The 24,704-nt window shown below is 38.5% G+C and overlaps 1 protein-coding gene across 9 annotated transcripts in view; it reads right to left on the minus strand.

Moving 5' to 3' along the window:
* Positions 1–24,704, minus strand: part of LOC128511542 (calmodulin-binding transcription activator 1-like) — a 259,680-nt gene that overhangs the window by 123,288 nt on the left and 111,688 nt on the right. For all 9 annotated transcript variants that reach the window (XM_053484454.1, XM_053484452.1, XM_053484453.1 and 6 more), the window contains exon 3: positions 18,039–18,106. In XM_053484454.1, coding sequence (XP_053340429.1) covers positions 18,039–18,106 — 68 coding nt within the window. The remainder of the gene's footprint in view (positions 1–18,038; positions 18,107–24,704) is intronic.

The following is a 24,704-nucleotide window of genomic DNA, read 5'->3' on the forward strand; positions in this document are numbered from 1 at the left end:
GAGAGGGGGAGAGAGACGCCAGCACTGTGCTTTGGGAAAGATTATTTTATAATATATTGATTAATCCAACAAAAAGTTAATCCAATGATTTAAACATTAATGAGTCATATTAGGGTGCTTATCTAATATAACTATACACTGTCATGATGTTACATTCTGTAAATCTTTTACCATTACCTTTTAGTTTTTATTTTAAATTATTATTTTTTTTTATTTATGTCAAAATATAAAGATCTTATTGTATACTAGGTTTACAAAACCTGCAGTATGTCAAGTTAAGGCCTGTGATACATATCATGTATAGTAGTAATATGTTCACAGATCAACGTACTTGGTTGTCCCAGGGTTCTTTAAGATTTCACTGGATAATAAAACATTTACAGAACGTTTCCCACAGAGAGACGGGATTTAGGGACCCTTCTAATGAGTGTGTCCTCTGCTTACAGACGGCTGTACGTACAGTACTAACTGTCCGTCTTAGTTCCTAAATAAACCCAGCTGTTGTAGCAGAGTTAATAAACACGAGGGCGTCTCCCTCCCTCTTTATTGATTTTAACATGTTTATTTTTCGACCTGTTGCATTTTCTCTAATTCAGCTCATCGTTTCCGTTTTAGTGTCGATTCATTAATGATGCGCTGCGTGCGTCTGCACTTAAATACCAAACGCTTTGCTAAATGCCACTGGTCTTTTCACTTTCACAACAGGTGCAGTGCAGAGTTTACTGTTCTTCCTCTTCTTGGTGTGTGTGTGTGTGGGAGAGAGAGAGAAAGAGGGAGAAAGAGAAAAAGAGAGAGTACAAGGGAGAGACATGTGTGCGAGACAGAGGGAAAGACAGATAGATGGAGGAGAGAAAATGTAAGGGAGAGCGGAAAGAGGCAGATAGAAAGACAGACAAACAGATAGATATCAAGACAGAGAGAGAGAAAGTGTAGTTTTGGTTTTGGTTTTAGCTTCTGTCCATTTTTTCATCTTCCTGAGTGTCTGTGGTTTTTTTAGATTTTTTTTTTTTTTGCTTTTGCCTTTATTAATATCATTCTTGCGAAGTGTTTCTTTTTTAATTCCGGTATCTGTAGCTGGTCTAGTCCCTGTAGGTGTCGGTTTGTTTGCTCCTGGATGTCTACGGCTGTGACTGGGTTTGAATCTGCTCCTTCACTCAGAGTCTGACTGCGGGTTGTACTGTACGTGTACTGGTGTGATTTGTAGTGGACGGCTCCTCTCTTTTCCTCCTGGTTTTTGCTATAATTTTCTTTTTAGGTGTCACTGGTGCTGTGCTGGTTTGTGGCTGCTGTATGTGTTCTATAGAGATTTTAGGGGCGGAGTCTGCGTTAGGGGCGGGGTCACTGTCTGCGGTGGATACTGTACTCACACTGTACTTTACAGTGGTGTCGGTGTTGTTGTCTGCTCCCGGTGTTATGCTCTAAAATGCCTAGTAAATGTTCTAGTTTAAATAAAAGTTTAAGGTGAGAGAGAGGGCGAGCAGGCACCTTGGCCTCCGAGGCCAGTGTTATGCGCTAAAATGCCCCCTGCCACGGATTGCCCCCTTACATAATCTCTATCAAATATTATAATAGGACATACATTCAAAGGTTTATTATTATCAAATATATTATTACTATTATAATTAATAATAGTAGGCATGTGACAGCCGTCGAGACGATTAATAGAAATCCCCAAAAATTATTATTTTATGGCACATTTATTTTGCAAGGGTTTGTCAATGTACAAATAACAAATTATTTATCACAAATTACACTAAATAAATATTGTTTGTGGTGAAAAAATACAGGAAACGATTTTTATTATAAAATAAGCAATTTAAAAATATACATGTTGTACATGAAAAAATATATAATTGATATATTTTCCCCTATACAACAATTTATATATTGTTAATTTTATAATTTAATTCGTTCGTTATAATTTGTAATATGTCAACCATAAACCTATAAATTTTTATTCTAATATATCATTTGAAAGAGATTATGTAGGGGGGGGGCAATCCGTGGCAGGGGGCATTTTAGCGCATAACACTGGCCCCGGAGGCCAAGGTGCCTGCTCGCCCTCTCTCTCACCTTAAACTTTTATTTAAACTAGAACATTTACTGATTAGGAAAAAAATAAATAAACAAACAGTCTCCGGAAAAAAACTTGGCAGGACGTCAAGCAGCCTTTCGCGCGCTCTCACACCCAGCGCATTCGCAGAGGGAGAGAAAGAAAGTGTACATAGTGGGCAATCCAACAGGATTTTTATTCTCTCTCTCTCTCTCTCTCTCTCTCAGGAGCGTGGCGGTGAATGTACTCACAGAAGTGTGTGTGATTAAACGAAGTGGATATCAGTGACAGTGGAGTGTGGGAGCGCTGAGAGGTTAGACGAGGGGGGAGATAGTGCGCCTGGGTAAGTGGGAGGAGCCATTGGGGGAAATCGCTGTTTCTTTACAGATGCAATCTCTATGTTTACTTCCCTCTATCATATTAACCTTCTGTATCACACCACATAAAACATGCCAGTGCTCTCTCTCTCACACACACATTCTCACATGAGGTCGTCCTCTTGCCAGCATTGTTGCAGCGTTTCTCGCTAACAGCAGGAAGTCTAGCAAATCACATCCTGTCGCCAAAGCCTCATAAACTGATGCATCAAATGAGCCAGGCAATTAATTACCTTTAATTAAAATTAAAATGCCCCTCATGCCACAAAGCAGAAGACCCTGTACCCAACAACAACAACAACAAACCCAAAGAGACCGCTAGTGCTGATGAATGTAATACAGTAATAAAGTTTTTTTTTTTTTTTAGAGAGGATGATATCGATTAAGAGAGAAATTGTTATAATGATATTAAACTCTTCTGCAGTAAATGTGAACATCATCGCCATGGCAGCGCTACATGTTCCTGGAGCACGTTCACACCAGTGCAAATCAGAGTGAGATCTATTACTTTAGGTGTGTTCGCCATCAATGTGTTTTTTCACTGGTCATATAACTAACTGAATGAACAAAAAAGCCTAAATTGGTATGCTAAAAAAAAAAACGGTTTAACACTTTATTACCTCACCAATCAGTGAAAACTGAACAAAACTTTTTCAGGATCCTGCATGCACACTGGAAAAGTTTGCTCACTGTATTTTTTTTATACAAATCACCTGAGCATCTCTGAGCACATAGAGCGCCACTTAATGTATTCTGCCCCGGGTGGTGAGAAAAATATCTTGGGGATAGATTCATCGTCATAAAAAAATGGGCAGGAGAAATCAGAGTTGCTTAATCGTGAAAGTATTTTTTTTTAACTAGGGATGGGAATCCCCAGCGATCACACGATACGATATTAACACCATACCCAGGTGCCAATTTAATCTGTATTACAATTGTAATAAAATAAAGAGTATTACAGATAAATATTCAGATTCTATAATACCTATTATTAGATTTTGTTATTTAAACAAACTTTGCTCCTATCACACGTACAGTATACTGTGCTAACTATAGTTTAGAGTGTTCCCTCTGTAGGGTTATTTTACCACCTCAAATTCAACTTGCAATATATGTATGTAAAACATGCACATACACAAATAGTATAATAAGAACTTACAGGATGAATACAAAAAAAAAAACTTATTAATGAGACTCATCAGAAATAAAAATACTGTAGAGTAATAAAAAAAAGGTCATGTTGTCTAATGAGTCCAGATTGACACTATTCCAAAGCGATGAGTGCAGGAAGCGATGCATCATCCTGCATAGTGGTTACTGTACAGGCCTCTGAAGGCGGTGTTATGATCGGTGGTTGCATCAGTTGTTCAGGTTTGGTCTCAGAACGTTATACAGGAATAGAATGTACTGAATGACCGGGTTATCACATCTTTAGTTTTTCTGCATTTTGTAAGGGAGTAGTTCTGGGTGCATAAGGAATCAATTTTCACACATGGATTAGGTGCCACGTTGTGTGGCGTAATCAAATGTTAAGGAGCTCAAACTAAATATTAAAGTGTGTATCTTCTTAAAACTCTTTAAAACACATCCACCTTTCCAGAACACATCACATCTCTGCCCATTTCAGCTGAGTTTGATTCAAACAAACTAATATGTAAAAGAAAAAAATATGTAAAAAAAATAAATAAATCTCTCTATCGACTCTGAAACCTTTCTGCACATGGCATAGTGGCCACGCCCAGGTCCAGACATCTCTACCCCTGTGTACAATCAATATGTCAATTTTAAACACAATAAAATTGAAGGTCACATGATCTGAACTGACAGCCATCAGCCAGGGCTTTTTGTTATTTATAGCTCTTCCATATTAATAAAAAATGATTCTCATGTGGCTCTCGCGGGGCAAAGGGGCAGGTGCTGGAGCATGTGCGTGACGAGAGGGTGATTTCTATTCTTCCGTATCCGTCGGGACTTTGTAAATGTGCCTGTCAGCTAATAATGAGCCAACAGCTATTCAGCAGAGGTCAAAACACGGGTGCTGGAAATGCAGATCGAGCCAGAGCAGCATGCAGGATGATGTGTGAGATATATTCCGCTTCATAATGACGGGATTAATTTGGCCGCTGCTCGATATCTGGCAACGGGATCACTGTTTGAGGGTTAAAACTTTTATGACGGCATAGCAATTACCGAAAAGTCTATTTGAGTCATAAATTTTTCAGGGGATTTTACACCGACCTTGGATCAGATGCCAGAATCCTAATATATTCATTACTGCTCAGCGCTGCATGACATTGTTTTCACACATAAGTAGTTTTACTCTTAATGTTTGTCAGAATAAATTGTAAATGGCACCTTATTTGGGTTTGTCTATAAGGCTCTTAACAGATTAAAGATGTGCAACACAAATGTATAAAATGAAATGAAATCTAATCTAATCTAATACAATCGAACATTTCATTGTATTAAACGTTTATTTTAGTTTTGGATTGATTTGCGGAATGACCCGAGGTGCCGTCAGTTTGTCTTGCGAATGGTCTCCTGCCGTGCTAATTAAATCCCAGTTAAGCTTTCGATAGAAGAATTGTCCTAGAAACTTCATTAAGCGTTATGAATATTAATTTTCCAATTCAGAAAATCGCCTTAACTTTTAAACAGCCGTGGAAACGTCTAGCTTTTAAAACAGCCATAATTGATAGGTTAACAGATTTAGTCGTATTAATGCCGTCATGAAAAATTGATCTAAGACAAAGTATAAATTCTTCATCGTTAGCAGTCGGAAAATTTTCTTAGCAAATGTTTAAATTATGAATTGATGGAAATCGGCGGTGAGAAATGCGAGTCCGGAAATCCACCACACACACTCACACTTACTCTCTCTCTCTCCCTCTGTCTCTCTCTCTTATTCTAATACTTCTCCAAATCCTACTCTTACTAGAACCATACATCTATAGGTGGTAAAAGTCATAAAGAGGCTTTTTCCCCCCTAACAACTCTACGAGAGATAATAACACACACTTTGTATTCATCAATGTGCTTTGTGTTTTAACAGCTAGCTATTAGCATTCAATAAATCATTATCATGCTACCTAGTGTTTTTATTAAAGCTCTTGTGACCTGACCTGAACTGATGCCTTCCTACTGTACGTTCTTTGGCTGCTTGCTGAAAAGCATAATTTTTTTGCATCAGTAATTAAATTTCGTTTCGCATCAATCTGATCAAGGCAAACTTTATTTATTTATTAATTTCTTCTTTTTTCCGTGGTGGGTGGGGGTGGGCATCTTTCAAGTAGTTTTACCTTCATACACTGTATCTCTAATGCTCAAAGTAGTTAAACATATTGAGTACTGTTAACTTAAATAAGTAAAATTAGTTCAAATTAATAGACCTTGATAAGTATTTAGAACGTTTTGGTATTTTTGAGTTTGTAGAAATTACACTTTTTAAGTTAGCTGTACAAATTAGATATTTTAAGTACTTAAGTAACAGTAACTGTCATCTTAAAGTTCCACCAACTTAAAATCTTTCAGACTAGCGATCTTGTGTGTGACATCATCAGAGCAATAGGGCTCTGGTGGCTCAGTGGTAGGCGTTTCGCCTGCCATGCGAAAGGCCCGGGTTCGATTCCCAGCAACTTGATGACGTGCCTGTCCCAAGCTGGGTAAAATGGGTGGGTTGTGCCAGGAAGGGCATCTTGTGTAAAACCTGTGCCAAGGTTGTGTGCGGACCGGATTGTCTGCTTGTGATCCGGATTGATCAGTGATCCATTGCCGGAAGCAGCCGAAAGATCAACAACAATTTATTTGATTTGCAACAACAACAACAACAAAAAAAGATAATTGCTATTAAATAGTATGAGTTAGGCTACTCAATAATGCAAGTAAAAAACGATTAATATGATTGAGTATAACAAACTTAAAAACTCATAGTTCCGCTTACTTAAAACTGGAAAGAGTTTTTTTTTTACGGTATACTTTAAGCAAACTGAAGAATTCCTAGCCTACTGTTTACTTATTTATTTATTTATTTATTTATTTATTCACCTTGAGTGAAGAATTTGAAGCTTTTACCACCTCTGCACAGACCGAAATTAATTTCTCCACTGAATCTTCAGGTTCTTTCGTATTAAACTTAACCCCTGGGGGGATCTGTGTGTGTGTGTGTGTGACAGCAGTTTCGCTGAGACGGCTGTATGGCTGTGTCGGGTTTTTTAATCACATCGCACTTAACGCTGCCGGAGGACTTTGGAAATGATCTAAAGGAAAACACGCAGGTTAGATCGTGATCACTCGGGAGAGGTCTCAGGGTTTTCATTATACATGAATTCATAACAGGTATTAGTTATATACTTTAAAAAAAATTCAGGAATAAACATTTTTTAGTGTTCTGTTTAAAGAAAATAATCAACACTAGTCTGCTGTGGTGAGGCAGAGCTATTGTTAATATCCTGATGCTGGTTATTTATCAATAACAGCTTGTAATAACAAGTTTATTCCTTTTTTCATTTATTAATAAAGATCACAGTTCATGCTATATCCGGTTATAGTTTCATGAAGGTTAAAAAATATCCATAAAAAATGTTATCTCCTGTTTAAACATTTTAGAGCTAAAAATCTTCACGCTTGACAAAAGTGATTTTCCTGATGAACCTGTTTCAAAGATCTGACACTGGAGACTTCCAATAAAGATAAATCAGGACTACACCAAGTCCCAGTGAGTTAATATAAAGGAACACATCAGAATGCTTGCTTCATATACGGCTGACGATCAATTTGAAGCGGGACTAGTGGTGAGAAAATTTCTGGTGTCTGCAGAAGTAAAAGTGATTGACATTTACATATGACTTCAAGCAAAATACAGTACAGTGACGAGACTTTTAGCCGCAGTAAAACATTTGAATGAGTCTAGTGTTTTAAAGAGGATTGTACATCCATGAATGAAAATCCCGTCCAAGTTGGAGCCCACTGCAGTCGGAAATATTGTGAACATTCAGCAAGTGGATCAACTGATCCTTGAAAATTGATGGATGACTTGAAACACATCTGTCTGTGGGAGCTGTACACACAAACAGTTTTTGCTCTCAGAACTGCACAATTGAAAGTCCCGCTTTGACTTGAACGGTCCATGTGGACATGGTGGTGTCCCTCAGGTGTGGTCAGTGCACCGGGAAGCAAGCAGTTTGTTCTGTGAGCTCCGAGACGTAATTAAATAAAGTTTTTAGGATGGCTGTAGAGGAGACGCCTCGGTACACTAGAGTTGTCTCACATGTCAGAAGTTAGTTTGTAACTCTCTGATGTCTGAGTGACTGACTTGAGTCATACACTTACAGTACCTTCCACACAGACACACACACACACACACACACACACACACACATATTGATTAATCTGTTTAATAGCGCAGTGACTGATCACCCTGGTGCAGTAACGGCTTGAGCTGCTCATACAGCGTTTAAATAAGTGAATGTTTCAGTGATTCTCTGACCAATCTGACCTTGCCTGCTTGACCCTTGATGACCCTGATGTAACAACCATCTGTTTTCATTATCAAGCGCCTGCCAAGTGCCTGGCGTGGAACAGCGCAGGCTATAGAACGCTGGGTCGAGATCGAGACGCAAAGCAACTCCAACAAACACGCTAATGAATCTATTTTCACTGTGTGTTTGTTTGTAGTGTTTCTTTTTCTTATTCACAAATGTCCATAACTTCCAAAGAAATAAACAAATTAATTATTAAATTTGTTTATTAAACATTCACCCAAACCCTCAGGCATGACGGACAGAAAACTGGCATTTTTCTGTCACATATTTGTGTTGAATGTGTGTTGGGATTTGTGCCATGAAAACAAAACCACAGCCTTAAAAAACATTATTTTTAACCATCTCCAGAAATCTGTCATTTGTTAATAGCATTCTGATTGTAGTCTTTAAAAAAAACTAAAATAATTAGGTGTAAGGAGACACTTATGGTCCATTTAAGTAAGGAGTCTCCAGTGTCAGTGATTTTTAATGGCCAAAATAGATAAAGCTAGAATCGATAAAGAAGTAAATTGCAATTTTTTTTTTTGCACTGATTTATGTAGTACCATATTGGCTGCTAAATAAATTTTTTTAAATGATTTATTACATTTATAAGAGAGATACCCTGGTCCATCATCCTGTGACCAGAATTAGCAGTTTTTTCAGCTCGATCAGACATCAATGATCAGCTTTGGATTTAGACCAGTTCTGTGCCGAGTGCATGAGCTTAACGAATTTTTATGGCGGCGCTACATTATTAAAACCCGTGCGCATTAAAAATGCACCGAACAGCCTTTTTTTTTCAAAACTCTGTTAGAAAATTAAAGCCAAAGCCACTCATTACACACTCTTATACCAGCCTCGGTTTGGAGAGTTTGGAGGTGGCAAAACATTGCCGTGTTCTTATAATCCTACAGTTACCACTTAAAACTATTCCCACATTGGCATCCCGTCTGGAAGGAGTGAATTATTTGCTACGTTTGTTTAGAAATACAGTGAAACCTCGGATTATGAGTAACTCAGTTTACGAGTGTTCTGCAAAACGAGCAAAGATTTTTAATAATTTTCTTTCTTGAAAAATGAGAACTGTCTACTCGAGCACCGAGTATCATGTATCACGCATGCGCTTCTTTATTTGATGCCGAGCGTCACTTGATCACAAATGAGACAACGGTTTTTCTCTTTGCGCTGCTAGTAATCATCTCCCCTGCTGGGTCTTAGTGCTCGTCTCTTACTGGTATAATCAACATCTGTGTGTGTGTGTATCTGTTTTTCTTTCTCTTGCGCTGCAGAGCGTGTGTTATGTGTGTGCGTGCGCGTAATTTAACACTGCGCCGGTTTGCGCACACTTTCTCTCTCTCGTCATTAGTGTGTGTCAGTGTATAAGTGTGTGTGTTATGTGCGCGCGTAATTTGACACGGTGCAGGTTCACTTTCTCTCTCTCTCTTTCTCTTGCCTTTAATGTGTTTGTGTGTGTGTGTGTGCGTGTGTGAAACAGAGAGGGGGTACTTCACTCACAATTTTACTTTATATTTTGTATTAATTATTTTTATGTTTTTATTTTTTGGGCTGTGGAACGAATTATTTTATTTCCATTATTTCTTATGGGAAAACGTGCTTTGATTTACGAGTGTTTTGTAATACGAGCCCGCTTCCGGAACAAATTATGCTCCTAATCCGAGGTTCCACTGTAATAATTATGGCAAATGGCATAACAGAGATACTCCTTTTTGCTGCTTGGTGAAAATTAGGTTTTTGTTTCATTTAATTTGTTAAATGTTAAATTTAAAAGTTAAATGTTAAACTCTTGAATTTGAAGTTAGTTTGAAGTGTTTAAATGCTGCGCTTTTTAAGCAAGAAAACTAATGCTATAAGAAACAAGCTACATTTACTTACTCATGTTCAGTTCATTTGTAAAGCAGTTGAATATTGCTAAGGAGTTTGCAGTTATGACAACATATTTATGATTTTACTGTATTTATGATTTTATATGTTTACGGCCTTAAAATTGTATTATTAAAATCATTAAAAAGATTTTTTGAAAATGTAATATTAAAGTGGGATATTTATATTTCCAGAATCACATTATTAATCGAATCGACACCGAGGTACTGTAAGGTAATAATAGTGTTTCGGGCCGTGACCGGTGATTTCACGTCACTACAGTATGACTTTTTCATTCTCCTCATAACAATGCGGTTGTGCTCATGTCCCTTTCTAAGCCATGTACAGCTCAACACCAGCATTAGATCAGCAACTGAAGCATTTTTCCACAGCATTTGTTTATCTTTTACGTACTTCTGACTTCACTCTGGCTTTCTCCTTTCCTTTTCACTTCCCACTGCCACCTTTCCAAATGATTCAGTGATTCACTGACCCTCCTCCTCCTCATTCATCACCCTCGCTCTCGCCTCTGTCTGTTTCGCTGTTTGTCTCTATTTCATATTGACATGCTGCCGTTTTCCCGACCCCCCTGCGTTCATCATCCTCAACTGCCTATTGGACAGGACACTTTCTCAACACACTCTCCACAACACGTACACACACATGCAGACAGATCCTGAGCTTTCTTATGAACTACTCTAACTCTACGCTGTTTTTTAGGTATATGAACATAAACAAATTCACTGAAAGACCCAAATAATGGAAAAAGCCACACATGATTATTATTATTATTATTATTATAACTGTACTATATATAATCAGTATTTTTACTGCAGTCAGAACAAACTTGTGTGTTTCAGGCCTAAACATGAGTACTCACTTAAAACCTGTCTGTGTACGTGACCTTTTATGGAGTTTAGTGGGCGTCGCTACATGCAAATGAGCTCGGCTTGGGACACCCCAGTAATAAAAAAAAAGGAAAAAAATCAGCGTTTCTGCACCATTTGTAAATTTTTTCTTGTGTCTTTTGGTTCACTCACTCACGCACACACACACACACACACATTCTCACACTTGACGCTTTAGTCAGAGTGATAAATGAGGCCCGGTGCTTGGCTGTCAGAAACGGGTCCGAGCAGAACCCCAGGTATCCTTTATCATCCAGTGAAGTCCACAGGTGGGAGAAGGAAGAGAGGAGCTGAGTGTTTCGGGTTTTGTGAGATGAAGCGCAGGAGCAGCTGCGCAATATTTCAGAGTGAGAAAAAAAACACCATTTGAGACAAATGAAACAAATATAAAGGCTGTGTTTCTAGCAGCCTGACGCCAAAAAAATTAAACAAGACCAACAACAAATAAATCAGCCAATCAGCAAGCCTGGGGACTGTGTGTGTGTGTGTGTGTGTGTGTGTGTGTGTCTCAGACACTGTGTTTAATCCAAGATGATTCATCCAAAAATGTGAGTATCAGAGGAAGATAGGGGTACACTGGCGTCAGAGCTTCTATCCAAATATTCACACAATATGCACACACACACACACACATCCATAACACGCATATACAGGCATACACACACATGCATGCATGACACGCATATACAGTACACTACAGGCATACACACATACACACACAGACACACACACACACAAACACTAACAGTGAAAAGTGATAGTTCTGTATCATATACCATCTCTCTCTCTCTCTCTCTCTCTCTCTCTAACATACTTTGCTGGTCTCAGTCTTGCTCACCTTTTCCTTCCTATTAATGTATACTCATATCTTTCTCTTTCCATCTATCTGTGTGTGTGTGTGTGTGTGTGTGTGTGTGTGCGTGTGTGTGTGTGTGTAATCAAATAGACTTTTTTCTCTCAGTCTTATTCTCTCTGTCTGCAATTTGTTATAGAACACTTATATTGAAAACCAGTATATTGTATGTATGTAAGAACATATCTATCTATCTACACACACACACACACACACACACTTTTCTCTCACATTTCACAGTCTCTCTCTCTTTCCTACATTTTCTATATTTGTCCTTTTCCATCTAACACACACAAACACACACACACACACACACACACACGCACACGCACGCACACGCACACACACACACCCTTGTTCTCTGAAAAAAAAAAAAAAAGAGGTGGTTTATTTCCAGGAGGAATACAACGCTATTGTTGATGAAACCTTGGATGTCTCTTTTGTTATTGTGTTGTGTTTTAATAAAAGCGATGTCTAAAGAACTGCTCATATGGGAGGCTGGAAGTCAATCACACAAGGTATGTGTATGAAAGGAAAATCTGATGAGTGTGTGCATGTGTGTGCGTGTGTGTGTTGTGCGTGGGAGAATTTTTGAAGATGTCGAAGATGAGGACAAACAATGCTTAGGTCAGCTGTTAGGACGTTAGTGTTTTCCGTGTGTGTATGTGTGTATGTGTTCAAATCACTACTAACTGATCAAAGCAATAAACTCACAATAAAACACATTCTTTTCTTTTTTCTTCTCCCACTTATCATTTTCTTGTCATCTAGCAGGAGAGAGAGAGGGAGAGAGAGAGAGAGAGAGAGAGAGAGCTCACATTCTCCATTAACGGCAGATTTCAGAGCGCCCGCAGTGAATTTACACAATACATGTTGTGTAATTATGAGTGGAAAATCCCCACATTTGTCTTGCAGAAGAAAAGAAAAGCACAGAGAGAGGGAGAGAGAGAGAGAAAGAGAGAGAGAGAAAAGGGAGCAAAATGAAAGTCTGACAAAATGCCATTTCCTGCGCGCGTCCAATATGGTATTTTTGCTGAAAAGGCCATGTTTATGCTCACCTGAGAGCAGGAACGTGAGAGACTCAGTAAGAAGCCGTGTTTCTATAAATGATACAAACATCTGTATTAAAATCTACAGAAAGCTATTTTTTTGGAGGGGGGGGAGTTTTGTTGTTTTGTTTTTGGTTTTGTTATTTTGTTTTCGGATTTGTTAATTTTGTTTTGAATTTGTTAATTTGTTTTCCGTTTTGTTAATTTGCCAGTCAGATACAAACCGGAAAAGGTAGGTATAGTTTGCGAATTAAATGCTTACCGCTGATTGGACGAGACATCTGTCACTCAAGATATACAGGAAGTAAGAACTTGTTTCTTTATCTTTGTTTCTTGTGTGTTCTGCTTCACTTTAAACTATTATGGCCGTGAAGTGCAAAAAAATTAACAAAACTGAATTCAGGGCCACCGTAAGAACGCCATATTTGAAACCACAATAATGTTTGCACATTCATACACACACAAATTTACCGCTACTACAGTACTTCCTGTATATCTTGAGTGACAGATGTGTCGTCCAATTAGCGGTAAGCATTTAATTTGCAAACTATACCTACCTTTTCCGGTTTGTATCGGACTGGAGAAGTGCAATACAAATTAACAAAACGGAAAACAAATTAACAAATTCAAAATCAAGTTAACAAATCCGAAAAACAAAATAACAAAACCAGATATTAGTTATTTTGTTTTCCGTTTTGTTAATTTGGTTTAAAAAATTTTATTTTGGTTTGGGTTTTGTTATTTTGTTTCAGTTTTGTTAATTTGTTTTGCACTTCAGGGCCACCGTATGTACAATCTCAAGATCCTATGAAAACTTAGGGAGATCATCAGGAAGTTTATTAGAGTTTAGTTTGGCTTGTCAAGGTTCAGGAGAAATTGCAGAGGTCAAAACGAATTTCAAGCATGCCTGCATACATCATAGCAGACGTTATTTATTGCGAGGTTTTTGTGGACTCTATAACTGGCCCAGGCATCTCCTGTAAAATTATGTTAAATTCTTATTATTAAGCAACATACCGTCAAGATTCCAACAACACACCTCTCGCTGATCTCATGATCACGTGGTGATTTCAGTAATATTGGATGATGGAGCAATGATTTCCAAGTAAAGCAGCGAGAGCTCACGCACCTGGGTGGCTGTGAATCAAACTGCCACTTCATAGGGAGGTAAAGTGCTTAAATGATGCTAATAGCTTAGTGGGGAAGATGATGTAATTTGATGATCAGCCCTAGACCGCTTGCTTTGTGCTTATTTTTCACTAGCTGTAGTGAGATACATAAAATTTGCCACCATTGGATTTAAACGTTCATGAGAAGAAAAGCGAAGCAGGAGTCCTCTACGCTATTGTTAGTAGGAGTGCTGATAGGACAAAAATCAAAAGCTCTGATACTTGCTGTCTTTTATACTGTATGGTCCATGACAAAAAAAAATAATAATAACAACAGCAAGTGTTGACAAGTTGTAGGAGGTTTGTGAGAAATCAGAGCAGTTCTTGGTTGTGAAATCTCGTAAGTGGTTCATGATGGTTGTACACGTATTTGTGACAGTTTTTAACTGTCTCAGTACATCGTGAGCAAAGGGGGAAAGTGACTAAGTGCTTAACTTCATTACTTTACTTAAATACATGTTTCATACAGCTATACTTGGGTAGTCTTTACTTTTACTTCACTGCATGCTACAGGAAATATCTCTACTTTTACTTCTTTTTACTTCCCCCCAGTGTTACGTTACCTAACCACAGGGTTATTGAACTGAGAATTTCACCACCTGCTGACTATAATGCGACTTGTCTTTCCTTCCAAAACGCGCCTAAAAATGTAACAGGTGCCTGAAATCAGAAGTGGAGCTGGTTGCAGACAGCAGCAAAGACAGCACATTCACAGTTGGAAGGTTTGTGTGTGTGAAAGAGAGAGAGAGAGAGAAAGAGAGAGAGAGAAAGAGAGAGAGAAAGAGACAGAGAAAAAGAGAGAAACAAAGAAAGAGAGAGACTGAGACAAAGAAAGAGAGAGACAGAGACAAAGAAAAAGAGAGAGAACCTTGTATTTCACTCAATTGCAGTACACATGTAAATGTAGGACTCTTACTTTGGTAATATTTGCCCTATTGATGCTCTACTTTTACTTAAGTACAGGATTTGTGTACTTTGCTCACCTCTAACCGTAAGTGCATCATAAAATTCTTTAGCTAATTTATGGAAAATTAAGGCATGTGACATCGAAGAGTCAAAAACAACAACTCATGAAGGATTTAAATTAAAAATATATAAGTTTTTTTCCAGTATTGAATCGGTGACAACCTCAGGTTCATAAAGTAAAAGTCGTGTTGCAGATTCGTTCCATCCATTAACTAAGCCAGCTAATTCTATTTAGCACAACTCTTCAGCCAGATAGATGAGAACTAATTAGTGGCATCATCTGGTTTGTGCTGGTTTAGTTAAGGGGATAGAATTAACTCAAGGCGGGACTTTTGCTTTCTGAAGCCGGTCACGTCCGAACACCTTAATAAAATAAAAAATCCTACACACTATGACACGCTATGTAATAAAACCACCACAATGTCAGGAGAAGAACTATACCAATTTTTTTTGATAATAATCGGACTAGGCAATTCTACTGTAATGAGTTCCTCTCATTCATATGTGTGTGTCAGTGTTAACATTCCTTCTCCCATGTGTGTGGGGGTGGCGTTACGTTAGCTTCATGTCCCTGCAGTCATCACTGCGAGTTAGAGCTCACACTGGTTATGACCTCTGAAAAACAGCCGCGAGTAACGGTGGCTTCATTAAGCCTAGGAACGCTTTCGCTGCATTAAACAGCCACGGCAAATCACACATTGAAATCAGTTCCATTGTGTAAAGTCACACCACGGGCCAAATGCTCTGTGTGTGTGTGTGTGTGTGTGTGTGTGCGTGTAACTGAGAATGTACCCATGTACATGTGTGCATGCGTGTGTTTGTCTGTCACTCATTACCATCTTCATTTCACCAGCAAATGTCTTTATCTCACACAACCCAGATGGCACATTCCCTCATACTTAAATTGATTTTTTGATTTTTTTTAAATCATATTAAACTAATAATAATAATAATAATAATAATAATAAAGGCTGGTATGTAATAGATGTAATCAAAACACTCTTATTTGTGCATTACTTGTCGATTCGTTACCATACCAACGATAAGTTTTAGTTGGAGTTTGCCTATCTCATAAAGAAAGAGGAGGAACACGTTCTTGCACCACATAATCATCATCATCAACCCCATCATCATCACCAGCCATGATGGGATGCATGCTTCATCTGCAAGCGTATATGTACAACCTGCATGCAGAATAATCCTGTTTAAAAGATTCAAGCAACTCTGGCAAGCTGTACTCTCTCTCTCTCTCTCTCTCTCTCTCTCTCTCTATATATATATATATATATATATATATATATATATATATATATATATATATATATATATAAATTCAAAGGGGATACAAACTTTAAAGCACTCTAATCACATTTTAAGCGTGGTATAGTTGCTGGAGTAAAAATTGATTCATGACTTTGTTCATGGCAGCCTAGGCTCAGTCTCAAATGCTTCAGAAGTTGTGTGACTATGATAAACCGAGCTGTTTACACGCTAATAGTCAACATATTACAGATAAAATGTGCTCATGGAAAGTTGTTTGTACGTATGTCTCTGTCTCTCTCTTTCTCTATGACACACACAGTTTGGGATATTTTTTCTTTTATACAATCCACAGGCAGAGATAGAGCTGATCCAACTTTTCCTATAAGACTTACACCAAGCCCTAACTCCTATCTATATCTTGATTTCTGCTAACCAAATCGTGACTTGCTGTGGCGCTGACACTGTCTGACATAATTAACCACGGTGTATTACAAAGGCGTATGTAAAGGTACGGAAAACCTCGCGCTTTTGTTACAGCTGATTTTTTAACTGATAGATCTAAAATGTGCTACGAGGATCTATAACCAACGACATGACTGTAACAGTGTTGATGCTTATTAAGTTTTTGCCGTAGGAATTCATACTACACCGTAGTACTGCTGCTGCTGCATTAAAATTTTGATGTTGCAAGTAAATTTTATTTAGACTTTTGGGTTAATGTGTTTCTGTTTTCACAGTTTCCTTACTCGGCTATGATTGCTAACGTTGGATCATAGACTGTATAAGACCTGGATGAACCCTCGGTGACGTCACCCACAGGTTTTCTGAAGAGCAGGTTTGAACCAAAGCTGTGGGAGCTGATGGGCAAATGGGTGGAGAAAATAGAGTCTGGCTGCTGGCTGACACACACTTACAGTACTTGCCTCACTTAGCACAAGCTAGCTGGCTTAGCTGAAATGCTAAGGAGGCTATTGGTAATTTTATGGTATGCTAATTTTGCTAAAAAGCATTTGATTGCACTCTGTAGTTACCCTACATGTCTTTACACTACATTTCTTATAGTAAATTGAACTACAATGATTCCAGCAACGTAGCTGTCACTCATATTGGCCACGCCCATAATTATAAATTACATCATGTCTTAATGCAATTTTAACATATGACTTACATAAATATAAACCCTGTATAGTTGTCATGAATAGGAAAACCATCTATGGAGACCATCTATAGAGAAATGTTTTTTGTTGTTATGAGCAACTCTGGGAATTGATTCACCTTAGTGGTCATTTAAGGAAGTGCACATCTCTTTTTTAATTTTTTTATTATTATTTTTTCTAATTTTTCAGAACTGGGGGTTGTCCCTCGCAGGATTCTGAACAGGCAAGCTGCAGATGACTGACTGTCAACCTGACACCCCGGTAGTTAGATCTTATCATAAGACTAACTGTAGGCAAAACATGAAAGTGGAGCTTAACCCATACATCAGGTCCAATTCTTTCTATTTCATTCACGATTACTAAACAACATCGCGACCCCTCTACATACATGTACACATAAAAACATGACTTCCTCTTAAGCTGTGCTCCCTCTTTCTGCAGCATTAATGTTATACGATTTCATGATAAGCATATAATTAACATTAGAAGCATAAAACAATAATTTCCATTATCATTCATTATCGCCACAGATCAAGTAAAAACTTTTTAATCTCTGTGTCGAAGCCTCTCTCGCTGATTGAATGATATGGTGTGCAAGCCCAGCACATTAACACCTACATTAATGGCACTCGTAAAAGAGAGAAAGAGAGAAAGCATTGCGCTTAATAAGCCTGGCCACATTTCACATTAGAAGTGGCCATTAATATTCCATTATCCGTCTGGACATCCTACAAAAAAAAAGCACAGAAATTGCCCAGCTGTAAAAAGAAAGCGCTATCTAGCCCCTTCAGGTGAGGTGTTAATATGCAGCATGGTTAAAAAAAAACAAAAAACACATACCTGGTTTTAGGGGATGTCGTTAGCCACTCTTCATGCTTTTCGAATGATATCAAGTATGCAGCGATTTCCTGGGAAAGAAAAAAAAAGAAAGATTATTTTAACCAATAAACAGCAAGAGAGACACAAATAAAAAGCACTGATATTCCATTCCAGAAAACAAATGCATTCAAGAACCGAAGCTTTATTTATCCATTCATTCTATTATTCGTTCATTTATTCATTCAGTCATTCTTGATTCAGATATTAATCAACGGCACTGAGATGACTTCAATAGAAAAACCCTGACTGCTGCACAATGGGGCTCGCAGAAGAGCCTCACGTGCATGTCAGAGCAGACAAAAAAAAAGAGTGCTGGATGTTTCCTGATGACCTGATGATGACAAAAAAAAGGTGTTCAGACAGTTAGGGGATGTCATTCACATGCACGGCAGTTGCTCATCTCTCAAATTCCATGATCGCTATAGAGACTTGGAGCTCATTTTATGCACTGGTGGTCTCGATTCGCGCGAGCCGTGAGCTGAATGCATGTCCGAATGTCTGGCCTACAGAGTCAAGGCATGTCGTGGAAAGGTTAACAGCTTCATCGCGGAATGTTACAGGAGCCTTATGAGGGCTTATGCAAAGGAGCGACATGTTGCGGGGAATGAAAGACAGGAACAGAAGTCGCAAAGAGCGAGGCCTGTTTTTTCTTTGATTTCTAACAGCGCCGTGATCCATCCTGGTGGCTTTTTTTTTAGGGATAAGGGTATATAACAAATAAAACACCACGGTGCATGCTGTGATGGGAAAACAATTAATAAAATACTGTATGTTACTGCATACAAGAAGTTGGAGAAATGCTAAAGTGGTTCAACTCATGGTTTTACAGCCATGTATTAATAACTAAACCACGAAAAAAAAAAAGATAATAAGATTTTTTCTTAAACAATCCAATTTGATTTTTCTCCTAATGTGACCTCATATGAGAAGTGTCCCTTCCCTAGCTTGTTGCTTAGCTCTGCTGTTCTCTAAGAGCCATGCCTAAGTGGCTCATTTACCTAGACACTCAAACAACACATTTGGGTTTGAGGTATAAAAAAAGGAATACGGGTGGGGGAGTAAACAAACAGACACACACACACACACACTTTGGGAGGAACCTGTTTTAAGATATTGTAAAATATTGGGATCCTTAAAGAATTATGTGGAAGAGAAGCTTTAAAGAATTTTTTTAAAGTTATTCCTCTTTTTAAAAGTAAAAAAAAAACAGGTTCGTAAGAAACCGTAAGATGTCGGAAAACTCACACATGACCTCTGACTGTTACAAAGTAGACTCCTTTTGTAAATGTATGTAACACAGAGGATTCAGACCACCAAGCGCATAATTACAATCCATTTATGTCAGCGAGCTGTTCCTATAGAAACAATAATATTACAAACCTGTGATAAGAAGATACTGATATTGTCGAAGCTGCTGATGTGTTTTAGAAGGTTTGATTAGGAATCCTGAGCTAAGACAGTCTGCGAGCTCCTACATCTCTGCTAACTCAGCTGCATTGTTTCTGCTTGTTTTCTTTCTATTTTTTATCATCCCTCCGACCACTCTGCACACTCCTTTGTCTTCCTGTTTACTTCTCGACTAAGTTTTCATTAGTGCTGTCTCACTGCTTGCCAAGTCAAGCCCCTAAAGTCCCCTGGTATGTCCTCGGGTGCAGTAAAAGACAAACGATGACCTGTTATAATTTGGAGAACAGAAATAAAAATGTCAAACAAAAGCAAGCTCTGGGCTTTTTGTCAAATTCAGTTTATTTAGGAAGCAATTCTCAGTGGCTTGTTAGTTCTGACAATTCTTTCTTTTTCCACTCTTTTGCTGTCTTTTCCCCACTCTGTGTCACATTCTTCTAAGCCTCGTCGCCTCCTCCTCCTCGTCTTCGCTATCTTTAGTATTCCTATTATATTTCCCTTCTGTGCTTCTCGTCATATGAAAAAGTAGTTTTGAGCTGAAAATGAAGATGAAGGTCTGTTCTGACAGAGAAGCCCTCTCCTCCTCTTCCTGGTTTCCTCTCCTTCACCCCAGAGGCCAGTCATTCGGCTTCCGGTAAGCCTGCTCCAGGCAATCACTTCTCTTACCTCGAGTTAACCTGCACAGCGACACCCGGGTCTTACTCTGACTTTCTGCACTCACAAGCCATCCGATGTAGGAAAAAAAAAAAAAAAAAACTCCTCAAAGTGTTTTTAAACTACAGTCAGGGAAACTGAGAGTTGCACGCCTGGAGCGAGAATTCCAGACAAACGCTTCTCTCTTCAATCTGGAAGATCTCAGAGCTCTTTCTCTTTCTGTCTCCTTTAGCTGGTGACTTTGGAGCTGCTTGAGTGTGTCTTCACAATTTCACAGCAGATGATCTCGTAAGTCTTATCACTGCATTCAAAAAGCCAAACCTACCTGTGACTGTGAGTGACTATGACAGTGTGACTTCAATTATTTGAATTTTTTTCCGTGGAAACCTGATGATACTGTTCAAACACATACCGTTCAGCCAAAACATTATGACCACTGACAGGTGAAGTGAATAAGACTAATTGTCTGGCTACAGTGGCACCTGTCAGGGAGTGGGATATACAAGTTTCAGACCGCAAGTGAACAGTCAGTACTTCTGGTTGATGTGTTAGACGCAGGAGAAACGGGCAAGTGTAAGAATCTAAGTGACTTTGATAAAGATGTTTGTCATTTTAATGGCTGGACAACTGGGTAAGAGAAACACCAAAAACGGTAAGTCTTGTGGGATGTTCCCGTCTGCCAAAATTGCTCCATGGAGGGAGAATTGGTGAATAGATTCATGAGCTCCCAAGGCTCACCGATGCTCATGATGAGTGATGGCTAGCTGGTCCGATCCAAAAGCTACTGTAAAGTGAATGCTGGCTCGGATAGAAAGCAGAAATACACACAGTGTAGCGCAGTTTGTTAAGTATGGCTGTGTAGCTTCAAACTGGGCAGAGAGCAGATGCTTATGGCTGATCTGTTAATGTTCTGGTCTTGGCCAATCAGGAGGTGAAACTGCAGTTGGACATGTCATCATATTGAATTGCTAAAGAAAGAGATGGATAACGAAAGATTAACAAGCCCGTGAAAGACACTGTTTAATGAATTGATGAAGGAGTGGATCCAGTGGAGCTGATGTACTGTACGGTTTTGTACGGTGTAATGGTGCAGTGTCGAAACAAGTCACAGCAACAGTGATATCTCAGAAAAAAAGCTACATCAGTGGTGGCTGATTGGGCAAAAACATCAAATCATATCACAATACGCTTAAGGATTTTTATACAAAACACAATATGTATCATGAAATATAATTTATCTAAAAACACTCAATCACTCACTCATCGTCAATTCCGCTTTATCCTGTATATGAGAGAATATCCGAGGAGACTTAGAGCACGAGGCAAGGTACACCCTGGACGGGGTGCCAATCAATTGCAGGGCACATACATATACACACTCCCACAGTCATACAATCATTCACACACTTTGGTCAATTTGGGAACGCCAATGATCATAACCTACATGTCACTGGGCTGTGGGAGGAAACTGGAGTTTGACCAAAACAAGACAATCAATGGCATGCTGTACTGTATATATCTGCAGCTTGTCATGTTACAGAGAAACTGCAAATCTTAAAAACTCTGTTACCTTACAGAAAAGGTCACAATATCAACATTATTATATTTTTTTATCTGCTTATACGAAGCATCTGGGTGTAAATTGTTGTCATAAAAACGATAATGAATTCTGTGATTTGTGAATCAACAGTCAATAAATCAGCAATGCCAATCAGATTTTGTTTCATTAAAAATAAAAAAAAAACAAGTAAGAAGCTGTTACTGTATTTTCTCCTTCCGGTATGTTCAAAGAGTAATACGTAACATCTTCTATTAGGTAAAATATCCATCAGATCTCCAGCTTCTCCTACAGTCTTCTCACTTTCCATAAAAGAAAAATGTAAAAAGTGGAATTACAAGCTAGCAAAGTAAGAAATCAATTTTATCAACATCCTCCTATGTCTTTCCTCCCACGTGAACCTGACTAAAATTGCTTAAACCTAGAATAAGTGTGAAATGAATCATACTTGGTTTGGCTCCCTAAACCCCAACCGCATGGTATTTAATCGGCCCAATCCGGGAGATCCGCTGGACTGATCTAAAGCTCTGGGAAACTGAGCGGAAGGAAGGCACTGACAATTTCAAACAAATTTCTTACGCACGCCTAACACTTATTTCATTTTGTTCATATCAAACAAAAGTACATTCAGACTCTGAAAAGATTCTTTTTTTTTTCCCCTCAGAGCATTTGGTCCTGATGTTCGTCTTGATTAAAACGAGAAGCCTGTACAAAGATCACAGCAGCCAGGTATGCCAGCAAAGCGAAGGAGAAAAGGCGTAAAAAGTTAGCCCACCCACCATCATTTCAATAATCATGATTAAATCCGTCGTCTCGTTCCTTTATATTCTCTCCCTCCGCCCACTTAGTCAAGGAGAAATCAAAGAACTTCAGGAAGTAACCTGACACTCCACTTTAAAAAGTGGGAGAGGAAATTAAGTCATTAATCATAACGCTTACACCCCCGGATTCAGTCCCAGTCCTGTTCTCGTTCTCATACACACACACACACACACACACACACACAAAGTTAATTTCTAAAATGGGGTGGCCAGAGCTTGTTATGCACAACGCAGGAGATAAATACTCTGCTCTGTGCTCTGAGTGGCGAGACGCCACTGCGCTGTTTGTTTCGAGGTGATTGTTTGGCGTCTGTTGAGGGCTTTCCAGAGAAAGTATAAGACACAGATGGAGCAGGACGCTGCAGTGTCCTAACGTTAATGTCGAGTCATGCTGTGATTGGGGAATACTCAATCAGGGAGCCCTTCAGCTGAAGGAAAAAGGGACAAGCAGAATTCACTAGCAAGTCTTGTCCTTCTTATTACTAATTTGTCTAAACTTAAAGTATACTTTAAACAGGAAAGAAAATCTATTTCAGATGTTTGACCTTGCTCTGACCTTCTCAATCAATCACAAATCTAATTAGTCCACCCGCTTTTAGAGTCCTGGTTACAAACGGTCAGGCACTCGTTCTAGAGATCCGAGTTCTCTAACGAGAACCCAGATAGACACATGGATGGATGGACCTGAAAAAAAAAATGCCTACACCTAGTAGTGGAGGAAAAAAATTTATGTCTATAGATCCTTTTCCTCTAGTTGTATTTTTTAAACATACAGCCCAAGCATTAAAATATTCCTCTCTTTCCTCTAGTGCCAGACTATTTTCATTATAAATCTGGTTAATTTAAATGAACAGTTTGATGCAATCTGAAAACTTTATGTTGTGAATGTATGCAAGTTAAAATATCTATAAATGCGCTTTAAAAGTTAGAACCAATCAAAGGAAACTCTTTAATCTGATAAACACCTACTGTACCACAGCCAGCGCTTCTCCCAAATATGGCGCTCTTAGATTAAAAAAGATGACTGAGCCGTAGCAAAGAGAGATTCGGCTTTCACTTCGGAGATGTGTAATATGTACAGGTTTAAAAACTCACTCTTTAAATATGAAAAGTTAATAAAAAAATTTTAAGCTCCCCTTCATCCTAAACAGTAATTCACTGCTTAAAAAGTACTGTACATCATTTTCGATCCTGATCTGGGAAAGTGGACGCTTTGTCCATATTTTGTTAGCAACATGCTTTGTATATTTAGTTAATCAACAAACTGCACAGTAAGATATTTTAGATTTAACAAACCAGTGCATGTGTAAGTTGATGGAGCTAAAGCTAATACTTGTATTTACAGTGCAACTTTTTAAAGATAAGTCATTTTACTTTGTCTATTTCCAACACTTAGTAAACACAGAAGAACCTCAGGCTTGAGAAGAATATTTTAAGAGGAATTCTCCAGTTGGGTGACATTCCATGTCAAAAATCACATGGTCTCTATTTCGGCTGTTGAGAGAAAAAATGGGCTTTTAAAGTTGTGCGGAAATATTAACAGCTCCACCTGTAACAAGCAGTGCAAACTATGCTTTTTTGTTTGTTTATTTTAAATATCCTTCATTTAACACATTTGTTTGCATGGTTTGCTGCAATTGGCACTGTTACTATTTCTGCAAAGTCAGTTTTATTAACAAAAAAAACTCAAACTGCATTATGTATGAATAAAAAACTGTTTATCAAAAACTGAATCGTTCATTTCAAGGTGGAGTCAAGACAAGACAAGACATATTTACTATAATTATAATCTAAAGTCGTCATTATTCGTGGAACATCTTTCTTTTCAGTCACTGCACTTTGGATTAAACTCTGTTCGATTCGAAAGACCAGACTCGTACAAACACAACACCAAGCGAAGAATGAACGCAACAGCTCTGATTAACATCTTTTCTGATGGAGGTTTGATACTCGTGTTCTTTTTAGGTTTTTAAAGCACATAACACCACTTCTTTAGAGTTATTAATATTAACGAGAGGATAGTTTGCCGGGATGAATAATGAACGAGGGATGAGGCTGGTGGCTCGAGTGCTGCCTGCTTAAAATGCGTGCACTGACTCGGTTTGTCTGGCAAACACCTGCTACTTCCCTGACATTGATGGCAGTAGTTCAGATTCTCAGGGCCAAATCTGTCGGGTGCAGGGCTGGGTG

This window comes from Clarias gariepinus, chromosome 23, assembly GCF_024256425.1.
Source record: "Clarias gariepinus isolate MV-2021 ecotype Netherlands chromosome 23, CGAR_prim_01v2, whole genome shotgun sequence".
NCBI lineage: Eukaryota > Metazoa > Chordata > Actinopteri > Siluriformes > Clariidae > Clarias > Clarias gariepinus.